This window comes from Anoplophora glabripennis, unplaced genomic scaffold (assembly GCF_000390285.2).
Source record: "Anoplophora glabripennis isolate ALB-LARVAE unplaced genomic scaffold, Agla_2.0 scaffold526, whole genome shotgun sequence".
NCBI classification, from domain to species: Eukaryota; Metazoa; Arthropoda; class Insecta; order Coleoptera; family Cerambycidae; genus Anoplophora; species Anoplophora glabripennis.
In genome coordinates, this window is record NW_019416710.1 from 2,424 (window position 1) to 15,991 (window position 13,568).

The 13,568-nt window shown below is 32.0% G+C and overlaps 1 protein-coding gene across 4 annotated transcripts in view; it reads left to right on the forward strand.

Moving 5' to 3' along the window:
- Positions 1–956: 956 nt before the first annotated feature.
- LOC108911482 (leucine-rich repeat and calponin homology domain-containing protein 1) overlaps positions 957–13,568 on the forward strand; it is a 148,857-nt gene continuing 136,245 nt past the window's right edge. For all 4 annotated transcript variants that reach the window (XM_018716427.1, XM_018716426.1, XM_018716428.1 and 1 more), the window contains exon 1: positions 957–1,179. In XM_018716427.1, coding sequence (XP_018571943.1) covers positions 1,002–1,179 — 178 coding nt within the window. In that variant the 5' untranslated portion in view covers positions 957–1,001. The remainder of the gene's footprint in view (positions 1,180–13,568) is intronic.

Consider the following 13,568-nt stretch of genomic DNA (forward strand, 5'->3'; position numbering starts at 1 on the left):
CAAACGCTACACAGACAATAAGACAAAACGCGGAGAAACGATTTGACGTAGCCGCTAGACATGACAATCCCCTCCTCAGGCAAGCCGTTGACTACGTACCCGACGTGACCGACAAACACAAAAGACCTAGACACCAACTTTTTGACCCTGGGTGACCACCCCAATGACCCCCCCCCTGCCCGCTAACCTTTTCTGTTTCAGAGACAGCCAGGATCAAGAAACGAAGACAACGACACACACACACACACACACACATACACACCCCCATACCCTCCTTACCTCTCCCTTCCCGCGCTAGCTTAAGGGCCACCTTAGCAAAGCGCATCCCAGGCTGCATAGCCGCACTACCCTACCCAACCATACCACACATAAACATGACACTACCCCCGGGGTTTACACAGACGAGCCGGCGAAGCAAGAAGAGCGCCAGAAGAAAGGGCCCTAGCCGGCGGGGCCCAGCCAGGACAAAAGGAGGTCCCACAAAGCGCCTACACCGGCCGCATTTGCGGTCGGGGTAGACGACGGATGGGGCCCACCTACGAAGGCTGTCCAGGCCTACACGAGATGAGGCAGGATAAAGAGGGATAATCCCCCTCGATCCCAAATCATTGAGGCCAATTTCTAGCCATGGAATAATGGCGCGGCGAGTTATAAAAAAACTATTGATTTTTTTATTGGCTACCTCTGAAGCATTTTTAGATAGTGTGGCTTATATAAAATCAATGCCATTTTTTCTTATATACTCAAGGCTCAAGGTGTTCTTAGGAGCGTCGTATCTGCCTTTACAGAGGCAGTGCTCCTTTATCTCACTGATGTTGGTATTACAGTTCCCTATTTTATGTTGAATAATTTTGAATCTTTCTGCCCTCTTCAGGACAATAAATGAAGAGTAAACATCGACACGACGTCAGGCAACCAAGTCCCTGTCCCTGTTTTTATTCGGTATTCCTCTTTAGTTTCGTTTAGTGAGTGAGTAAGAGTTTTTGTTGAGTGTGCCATGCATGATGGCAGTGTTGGTTCCCAATATAAATGGACACATTCAAAATCAGTTAACGAGATCTTTAGAAAGAATTCTGGAAGAAGCAAGTCAAAGTGGAGAACTTAAACTAAGCAATAGAAAACTTAAGGATTTCCCCAAAACGAGTGAAAAGTATAACCTAAGTGACACTGTAATTGCAGGTATGTATTTTTTCTCATTAACACCGATGTTTGCTTATTACAAAAAGTACTTAAAATTGATTTTCTTAACAATTGCTTATTTAAATAATATAGATATATACCTGCTTATAAATGATTCAATGCTATACTTACCTAATGTTCCTACAAAATCCAAATTACCCCTTTTTATGAGTTTTATTTGAGTTTTTACAAACAAACTTAAAAAATAATACCTATGCTTAAATTCGGAAAATCTCTAAAAATGTGTTGGGTAAGAATTTGGCTATTGTAGAAGTAGTAAACAAACTAAGTAATAAATAATAACAATAAGTAGATATCTATTTATATTCTATTTGTGGGATACTTAATTCATTTTTGTGTGAATAAAAACCAAATCGTACATTATTTGTTTACTGTGAAATTAAAGAATATTATACTTATTTGAGAAAAGTGCATATTCTCAGGTGCCTATCTATTCAACTAAAATGGAAATGTCAGTGAACCCAAAATATTACTTGTATTGTACTTACTACTTAGTCTTTTTACTGACTATTGGTCTTATAGGTATAATCAATACATATAATACATGTATAAGAACTGTGAACATTACAATAATTTTTTTTCAGTCACATTTTTTTTCCATTGATTACTCATCCGTTAAGAAAGAGGAAAGCGAAGTTATACTTGAAACGTCCTCAATGTCTTGATTCTGGTTTTTGTAATCAAATACTTAATTATTTAATTATTTATTTAATTTCTACCTTCTTGAAACACGTGTGGACTGATATATCTTTTAGTTAAATGCATTTAAATTATCCATAATCATTTGATTTTACTTAGGTAGTCTTTGAAAAACGCGTTAGTTCAAACATATTCCAAATATACACGACCCATTCTAACAATTTTTTGAAAAATAAATCTGGTAGTACCATTTGCCCCTCAAAATCATACTCATATTTTAGAAAACAAAAACGCGATGTCGTAAAGCATAAGTAGAACACATGTACCTATAGCAGCGTATGTTCGGCATGTCGTTGCCCGAAGGCTACCAATTATACATTGTAAATTCCAAGTAAATTATCTTAAACGTGTGATGAGCGATTCTCTACTACCAGTTTCACCTGTATAAGTTTTATGCAGGTATTTTGCCGTATTCAAATCTGTAAGTTAGTTTTCTGCACAACTATTAAGATTGAGGATTTATATGATTTTATATTGACCGCTATAAACGCAGCATTGTTTAAAAAAATTATCATGCCACATACTTAAGTAATCGTTTTTACTTCCGTTTCTACTATAGACTGCTGAATGTGGGCACCTGAATTATATCAGTATCAGTGACTATTATATACCATGTTCAGTTCCTAGTCAACTGTCGTCAGTAGATTATACGTTAAATTTTTAGGGGGGTAATTCAAATAAAATTTGGTCGAAAAATGCTTCGTTTCCAAGGTACAGAATGTTAAAGTTAAAAAATATATATTTTCAAATTTCAGGAACATCTCAGAAACATGTAAATACTATACCTACACTTTTTTCTAGGAATGCTTCTATAAAAAGTAAATGTTACATATCAAAATAAACTTATTGAATATCACTAGAATGCGTTGTTCCAGAGAAAAATGTATTTCAATTTTCTACCATACAGTTATCAACGGAGTATTTACATGCATTCTAGTCTAATTAGACATCGTCTTTTTGTTAGATTTTTAGGTATATTAAATATTTTTTAAATTTATATCAATTTAGAACTTCAAATGTTAGCACCTAATGAGGTATAAATCCGTCGTATAACCCTTTGCAAAAATAGTTATTTGCGAGGTTATTTGAACCACAACATTGAGACACCAAAAGTTGTTGACTCTAATGTTGACATTCCAATAGAGTAAATTGGTCTAAATCGTAAAAAATTAACATAGCTGCAAATTTATCAAAATTTAATTAAATTAAATTAGAATTCCGCAAAATTCACTGCTCCACAATGCCCGCTGCCCCAAGATAGGAGGTCGGAGAGGAGGTCGGAGGTCCGTTTTAGTACTGTCGCATGTCAAATTAAAGAGAAAAAATAGCTTAGACTTCAGAATATGTCGGAAAATGGTTAAAAAATTTCCAACACTTTCAACATCACTATCTCGAAAACGAAGCATTTTTCGACAAAACCTTATTTGAACTACCCCACCTAATTTTTATAGAATCAATTGGCGATTAGTAACAACATAGTGCGGAACATCATTTCGGTATACAGAAAAGTATATCTTAACAGATATTCAGTATTTTTATTACATTCATATCTGTTTTTGCTTCTTATTTCATGAAGGACCATTGATCAAAGTACGTTTTATGCATGACTACTTGCGGTCTCGCCGTCACGGTTAAACAAAAGCGGCTGAAATAAAGAGAATTGTCAAGATCCTCTAGATAGGCGCATTTCCTCTGTTTTACCATAAACAATAGAAAAGCATGGGAACAAACCAACCCCTCGAAGAGTTCAAAGTCAACTCGATCTTATTAGATTGTATGTTCGGAAAGCCGTTCCATTGTCTATGTTTTTTAAATGAACATGGAACGTAAATCTGAAATAGGTAGCTTTAATTTTCACTAACGGACAGTGGCATTATATTAAAGAATGAAAAAAATAAAATAAAATATGATGCAATTTATTTCCCAGTATTAAGTTTCATCGTAATTTTCGTTAGAAATCCTAGGTTATTATAATTATTTTAATTTTTATAAAAATTTTCAACTTTATTTTGGTATTTTATCTTTCTTCTCATTCTTTCCTCTTAAATCATTTAAAATAAAGCATCTGGTGGTTAAAATGCAGTATGTCGCCGGATGGGGTACCACAAGTTTTTTATTGTTGATAATCACATTTAGCAAATAGGAAGATGATATTTTTAACTATCATACTTAAAGCAGACAGAAATTGTAAACAATAAATAAACTTTTATTTCAAATTTAATATAACATAAAAATAGCTTGGCAGAACAATTTCCAGGCCGGTTGCCACGTCGTCGGTTTAGTTTTCTTGACGTTTCAAGAGACATATCGCTCTTTGCCTCAGAAGTAACGAAAAGTTTTCAATTTTCTGAAAAGAGCGATATGTCTCTCGAATCATCAGGAAACCTAAACCGACGATGTGGCAACCGGCTCGGAAATTGTTCTACCATTAATAACTGCCACGGTAGCCTGCAAACCAAATGAAAATAGCTTTTCTAATTAAAAAAATACAAATAACAAATTACAATGGAATTAATAGCAACAACGAAACAAGTTCTATTCAACTTGTAAACCTCCAAGTAATACACATTCTTCTATTTTTTTTTCTAAATTCCTTGTACATAGACGAGATCATTTCTTCGTTTATGGTGGCAACAGCTTCCTGTATTTTTTGGTTAAGTAAATCAATGTTATCGTCAAAATCGTTTGAATACACATTTTGCTTTAGGTATCCCCATAAGAAATAATCTAATGGACACAATTCGGTTGCCCGTGTAGACCAAGGTATTGGTCAATAGCGACCAATCCACTTGTTGGGTAAGTGAACGTCAAGCCAGTTTCTCACTAAAAGTGTAGAATGTGCAGGGCATCTGTCTTGTTGAAATATTAGTTTTCTTCTGAACTCTAAATTTTCGCTATCTAGTTCTGCCAAAACAAAATTATTGAGAATTTCCAAATACGAATTTTGATTAAGATTTCCTCGAAAAAGTAAAAACCAATTATTTTATGATTATGAGGTTATCAGACATTTACTATTTTAAATTTTGGATTATTGTCTTTAGCCCAGTATCTACAATTTTGAGAGGAAATCAGGCCTTTAGTTGTGAATGTTGGTTTGTCAGTAAATGAAATGTTGTGATGAAAGAATCTGTTTTCAATTACTTTCGCGCCCATTGTTAAACAAAATTCCAAACGACGGCCATCATCTTCATCAAGTAATTTATGATTAAACACTGTTTTGAATAGATAGATTTTGTTGTATACTAAAATTGTTTGAATATGAGATCTGCTAATATCTTTTTCTGCCCTTTTGCTGAGTGACATCTTTGAATTGTCTTGTACAGAGTCCATAACTACAACAGTAGCACTATCGTTATCATTATAAGTATTCTTTTTTATCTTTTTAATATTCTTTTCATAACCAGTGGTATGGATTTTTACAATTAGCTTGCGAACTGCTCTTCGAGTTACAGTTATATTTGTATACTTTTCATTAAAAATTTGTATTGCATGTCGATGTGAAACATTGGCGATTCTATAACATTTCACGAGACAAATTCGTTGCTCCAAGGTTAGCATTACATATTAATAAAAATTATTCAGTGGTCAATTAATGAAAATAAATATGATGACTGACATTGATAAGAAAATGACCATGGTAATTATATGGTATGTAAGGATAGTTAAAAATTGCGGCGTCTTTTTATTTGCAAAATGTGATTATTGTTCTTTTCTGACTAAACTTAAACCCCGCATTTAAACATTTCTTGAGTTCTCGAACAACTTTGTTAAATACAGTTTTTAACGAAAACAAAAATTAAAGGCACTTTGCTTAGGGAAAATTTCACATTTTAAACGCCCTGAATGTTTTATTATATATTTGATTATTGCCCCCGGTTTCCCAAAAGAAGCAAAACTTTTTATCAAGAATAACTTTTTCTCGAAAAATCAACAATAAAATAGTTTACAAGAGTGCGGTAGGTCCCCGTCCGCTCGGCCATCCGGGGACACACTGTATACTTAAATTAGGTATATTATTAAATCTAGTATGTTTAAAATTACAACTTTTGCATAAAAACATCGTTATTTTTCTTCACTACGAAGCCCCTGTCGCTGCGCAAATAATTTCAGCAATAATTTAGGTTAAATGGGATTTTAAAGACATCAAATTGACAGATTAATTTCAAATAACGACAAACATCGTTATAATTTATTTTTAAGACTGTGTAATTCTAAAAGTCTAACAACTAGTTGAGTTACTTTTGAATCTCCCTGTAAATAATTTACTGATCCGCTCTAAAGATTTTTATCCACCACATTTTTTCACTATGAATCTCCTACTTTAGGGATAATATAGCTTAAGTAGAAATAAAATACGTCAATCGACAAGTGAAAAAAATTATTTACAAAAGTAAGACTGAAACAACGTTTTAAATAAAATATAAAATTGAAATTCGTAAAAGTATCTTCTATTATTCTATTATTCAAATGACTTTCACCTTTAATTTGATCGGCGAACGAATCGATAATATTTTATGGACCATAAAAGCCACTGTTTGTGTCGATTAAACGGGCTTACTGCATTTCCCCAATTTGCCCGAGTACACATTTATCCCTATTGCATTTATTTCTTCATCAAGCAGCCAATACTTATTATTTTCCCGAGGAACCCTAAATTTGGGGGACTTTGGATCAATAGTGCGTTAGACCTAACCTAACGTAACTCACAATTCCTGGCCCGGTTGCTATGTGACTCTTGCTTCAGTTTATAATTAGAAATCCCTTACATATTTCGTAATTTTTATTCCCTGCCAATATGTTGCACACTAGTTTGACTCGATAAATGGTGGATCCTACTAATGGTTTTATTGCATGCGTTTTATTTTGAGCCATAATATACTGATGGGACCAAAAGCAGTGACTCTTGACATCGTAAATGTAAATAAATAATAAATTTTGATAACCCAACAAATTATTTATGCAATATTTACAATTATTGCAAAGTTACATCTCCCCGAGGGGAAACCGCAGGACTAATTTGATGTACAAGTTTGAGTAATATTTGAGCAATACTGAATACTGTTTGAATAATATTTCGGTAATATTTAAGTATCAACACCATTATTTATCGCCATAAATATTACTATAGTCAACAATAAAAAGGAAGTCACATACCGTTCAATTTTCATCTTTATGATCTGGCTGAAAAAAGATTGCAGGATATACCTAATCCTAATACATATCTCATAAATATACGTCCATTGATAAAATTTTGTATACAATGTGATTCAATAAGCAATATATTTATATATTTTAAGTGCTGATACAACTTCGACTTTTTCGGTTCAACTTTCAAATGCTTAAGTATCAAGATGAAATTTTCAGGACCTTTTAAGGGTGCTCTACCATTAAATTTAATTGTAAAATGGAAAAGAATATTGCCGGGTATACTCCTTAAGTTACGTAGGTAAACGGTTTACCACTTAGAATACCTATTTTTATGTAGAAATATCTATTTTTATGTAGAAATATTAATGTTAGAAAATTTTTGTGAAAAATTAGGATTTTCAAAATTATTGGCAACGATAACTTATCTCTAGCAACAGTCAGAGGAGAGATAAGTAATTCTATACAAATTTCCAAGCACCTGAGGAAAATTCAGCGATATTTCATCTCGTTAATATAAATGAAAGAAATAAAAGTATTATATTTTTAAAACAATTCTACGATCTTTCAAATATTGCACGTGAAACCTATATAGTTGTTTGTTAAATACTCAAAAATAATTGAAGATGGAACTTCAGACTTGGTATCTCTGTTGGTAAATTACAGTTTTCTCATAAAAGCTACTTAAATACAGTAAAATTTGAATTAAGGCTGGCATTTTATAATATCGCACATCTAGTAACAGTGACAGATCAAAGGACAAGGAAGTGACGAAGCGTAACGCTAAACTAGAGAACATGTAAACATCAGAAAATGTACCTTTCCAGTTTTGTTGAGTAAATTTGTAAATATACTCAATAATTGTAATCAACGCATGTGTTAGTAGTTTCCCAAAAGCATTCTGCGGGATGTGATTATTTTTATAGTACCGTACGCGATTTTCTGTATGATCAACAAACGACCAAAATTCAGGAAATGCAAGATAAACAATCGAGGTAAAAATTTGCTTTTTTCCTTATTTTGAATGTATTGTCAGTTGTCTTATAACTTGAAGTAAACTTATATAACTGGTATAGTAAAGAGATATTATTTCTAACTTGCTTAGATTTTCAAAAATGCTGGACAAAAAATAGAGTATATAAACACCCCTTAACTGGTGCTGACGTAATTAGGGATCTAAGGAATTTCAACCCAACCATATAAAAAAGTTATTTGTTCTTTACAAATTTCGATTGACCATTTTCAATTAAACATTTTGTTTTAATATTTTTTTTTTCTAGGAATAAATTAATCAAAGACCAAATAATGTATGGAACTCGCCAGCAACGGAATATACATACATAGATGGAAAGTTGAATCTATGGATCCGGGTTTTTAAGTTTAACTAAACGCTAATTTAGGCAAAACTTTTATTTATGTTGATACCCTACCAAATCTGTGCTGATACGTATACTTTTAATTCTATGTGGCGTTAATAATTAACTATTCCTTTGGCGATTAAAACTCGTAATTCCTAGGCTACTGCCTAGCAAATTTAAAAAAAAGAGAATTTGAAATGTTTATCTTTAATGACTTCTGAGTAATGGATAAAAATATATTTTGCGCCCATTCTCGTAAAACTATAGAGCTCTCGATATAGCCCTTAGGATGCTATAAAAGTGTTGCTTTTTTGTACATTTTTACGAAGTTTGCCGCAACGTCCATGTTGCAGCATACATACAATACTTTTTTGGAGCTGTACTACCTACTACCTCTCCGAAAAGGCAAATTTTCTACGCCAATGATTGTTCCGGACGTTTAATGATTCCATTATATATAAATCTGTATTTTTAGGAAAAAAAAAGGAATAAGTAGGTACTTTCTACTTTTTTTCGAATAAAATAAAAAATATTTCTTCTACCTATCACCTATCACTAGTATAGTTTTCCCAAGTCAATTGAAGAACCAATATCTTCAAGGTATGTACCAGGCTCGGTCGCTAAGCAGGAACTCGGCATTGAAATATTTGAAAAACTTGTTATTTATATGTTATTTATTTAGCCATATACCCATATACAGGTCTGGTCGAACTAAACGTGGAGGTGGTAGAAATGTATACGCTCAGTTGAATAATGAGCGTGCGGCAAAGAGCAATGCGCACTGTTTCTCTGGTCCATTGCGTTGTCAAAATTCAGTTGTCAACTAGTCGTCTAGCAGTGCAATGCGGGAATGCGGAATTTGGTGTGATTCAGATAATTTTAATTTATTATAGGCACCCTTCTATTAATCATTTATATTACAATTGCGAAAGGGAAAAATAAGAGGGATATTTGGTTTACTAATATTATTACAACATGGCATTTGGAGACCTTTTGAAACGGAACAAAACGAAATTTACCATCAATATAATAAAATTGTTTGAGGACATAAATAATTAAAATATGTTGTTGGTCAAATGAACATATAATACAAATTTTCTACACATTATATACAAATTATTATAATTTCCTACTTTTAGCAGAAAACTTTTTTAGGGACGCCCATAAAACTCATTAAATTTGATTGCTCGGTTTTTTAATGCATGTTCAACTGACTTCGGAAGAACTATATCAGAAGTAATGAATTTCTAAAATAGGCGTTAAATTTCACGGATTCTTATAGTGATTCCAAGTATCTCCGCCATTGATATACCTACGTACCTATTTATATTCAGGAGATTTTTACCTTTAATAAGATAAAACATTTCCAAGTTTCACCATTCTACGTGAAACATCTTGCGATATATTTTAGAAAACTTTTTCTCAAATTTCAACATCCTGCATTACTAAGACGAAGATTTCCGGACAAAGGGCTTTTTCCGTATTTTGATCGACGAAATTTTAAGTTTAGCCAATTAATCCTGAAACACTCTGTATAGAAATATAACATATTATGTTATCGTTGTTATGTCTTGCACACTATAAAAATTAATTAAAAATCCTCATGAAGCTGTTATTTTTTAATTGACAGATTAAATTCAACTAAACCGCAGATGTTCCGACGACCTTCGGGTAGAATTCCTTAGCTGACTAATGTAATGAGATTTATGAACTGGTTGTAGTATTTCAACGTTTTTACAGTTGCCTCTTCTCCATCTTATTCTTACCGTGGCTCCACATTATTGTTGATCCTTTATGAATATTGCCACACGAAATGATTTCTGCAGGCGAGAACAACAGCAACAAACCGTCATCAAAGGTTTAAATTTGAAATAAAAATAAGAAGCAACCGCTGCGATTGTTTGAAGCTCTTTCGTCGATTTTGCTGCCATGTCTGCCATAGAATCAAAGTAATTCAAATCATGAGTCGCCTCGAGAGGTACGAAATATTTTTTTGCATTTCCTCTTTCCTCTAAATTTAAGTGGAATGGATTTGGCTCATTTTAAAACTAGACTACTCAAATAATGAATCATTCCATAATTTGAAATTCGCTATATGTATGAGTCAATCGGATCGATCAAACATTTAAATGTTACGTTCCGAACCTATTCGTTGATATTCCGTATGCGCGTGCGTTTCATTTATGGGATTTATCAAATATTGTTTATAAAATAAACTTGAGGGTGAGTGCTCGGAGAAACCTTACCCAACTATGTTAAGCTTTGCAATTTACTTGAGGATTAATTATGAATAATGCTCAAACCATAAATCTATACTGTCGTTTTTTCTAACATGATATTTCAGACTTAATGCTTAAAATTTTGCAAAAAGAGCTTCAATTTATCACCAATACTTAAAGTAACTTTATTAAAGTACAGAACAAGGAAGAAAAAAACATAATTTAAGTACGTAAAAAGATTTCCCATTACATAATAGGAATACTAATTTTTTACTAACGAAGAATATGATATACATGAAAATATTATGTTTAATTATGGTTTATGTTGTTTCCACAATGCATTCCACATATTCTCCACATATCTTCCACCGGTGAAACATAAATACCAATGTCATAAAATGTTGTTGGACATCATTGGTAAGATTGATAATCTTATCACATTGTTTGTATTTTCAATTTCTGGCTTCAGCTGCTATTTATTTACATACATTGTTTTCTTACAAGTTAAGGTCATTCACATTTTCTTTTTTTTTCCATTACTAACACTGGATGTATCAGATAGTTTTTGTTCATTATTTTGAAGGTTCGATGATATTTTGCCTATTTGTTTATATGCTGAGATGTTCTTGTACATATCTACAACTGTTTTTTGCTGAGAGACTGACCACAGTCTGCCGGATATTTTCACAATCAGATTGCTCAAATTTATTTAATATTAAAATATATTCATTCAGCATTTTAATATTGTCATGTAATTCACTGATTACCTCATCATCTTACTTCACTATACAGGGTGATTCACAACTTATCCAAAAAAAATTGGGAATAGATGCGGCATGAGAAATGGAGTCAATATTGTAAAAAAATTTTTTGTAAAATCCTTAGTTTCTGAGAATAAAATTATTGAAGTTATAGCACATTAAACCACTACATAGCTGGACAACTGTAGTCTCTAGCATCATTCGCCACGTGGCCTCATCGACTCCGAATACTGAATTCGGATTTTGCAATCGTCGTTGCGATATTTACCTGTTATCTGTGGTTTTTATAATACGTTTTTAGTAGTTGGTGTCAAAAATGGGTAGTTAGCGTCAAAAATGGTTTGCGTGTACTTGGAGTTGATGGATATCGTTTTAATTTATGGTGAAGCGTTTGCGTTATGGTGAAACAAGACATCATTTGTGTTAGTTCGTAAAAAGTGAGTAAGACGGACCCAAATGTGTTTACACGTGAGTGGATAAAATTTTGAACAATTGCTGTTGCAGCATCAGGTATGTCAAATGATTTTATTATTTAAAAACACAAATTAATTTTATTAATAATTAATAAAGGCAAAAGCATTTGAATTTGCCGATATAAAATAGGTGCGATAAAATTCTATTTACATATTTCTTTCCTTGCGAAAGTTTTTGTCCGTTTTTCTCACGGCGCCATACCGGTCGCATTGTGCGGTTTTACAGTGGACCAGTTTCCAGTGCCGTGCAGAAGTGTATTTTTAAATCAATTTCGAACTGACCTTTTTGATTTTTTCTTTACAAAATTGTATTTGTAAGGGTCCCCTGTACATTCAGAATTTTTTTTTTGGATAAGTTCTGAATCACCCTGTATACACTCATAAATTTTTTTGTAAAAATAGATCATACAAATACAGTAACAGTAAGTATGTAATTTTACATTTTTTGTGTAATTTACCTAAACTGTAAATTTACATTATTGATATATGTATATTTATTACACCTACAGTGTAATTTTAGTAAGAAACTGGAAAACTACATAGTATTTTTAAGAAGAAAGAAGGTTATTATTGTTTTGTAATATTTTTAAGAAGAATATCTTTATTTACAGATTCAAATATTTTTCCAAGACGTGCTTATATGAAGGGAAAAATAACATTAAATAAATTTAAGAAGATAAATTAATGCAATAAATGACACAATCATATCCTCTATCAAGAGAGTAAAATATAAATTTCTGAATTATACCTAAATATAAATGATACAGAATATTATTTAAATCAAATAATTAAACAGCTTTCTTAAAGCAGTAGTACAATGAGAAATTTGGCATAGCGGGTTTAAATTAAGTCAGTAAAAATAAAAAATATAGGGTGTTGCAAAATGTTGTCAGATAATTCTAGAGAAGATTCTACATCTAAAAATACGAAAAAAATCCTATAAACCCAGATTTAAACGATTTCCAATAAAAAATTTTGAAATTATCAATAAAAGACATATATTTTTTGACACCCTCTATTTCGAAAACGAGGCATTTGCGGATCTATTTTTTTTTCGTATTTTTGGATGTGAAATCTGCTCTAAAATTCTCAGATTAACATTTTGAATCTCTGTAAAAAAGCCTCCCTACTTATTTGAAGGACAAAGGATACATTTAATTTTACACAGCTTTTTTTTAGTGACGTCTTTTTATCTTTCAATTTTGAAAGTTTAAAAATGAACGACCATATACTTTTTCATACTTTCGAAAACCATATAAAGCTTGAATTAATTTTATACTTTAACTATGAGAACTAATTAAATAAACAATAATACAAATGACACATTTTTCTTGCATAAAATTGAAATTTAAAATAATTAAGTACCTATAAGGAAACATGTTCTTCATATATTTTCTGGGAAAAGTTTTACTACGGTTTTCATATATATATGAAGACTTTTTTTGAATGAAAATTTTGTCGTAGTCCAGATGCATTTTGTGTTGAATCATTGAAAAATTTCGAAAGGGAAGTCCACAACTGAAAATAAAATATTGTATAAGTAAAACAGTAAGTAAAATGGGCAAGCCAAAGGTCAATATAGTTAATTATTGATGTTTCTCATACTCTTCAATAACTTTAAATGAAGATATTCCAGAGGATTTATATAATATGCAGTCATATTACTTGTTTACCTCAGCATTTATTTATAGGTATTTAGGTAGTTAAAACACT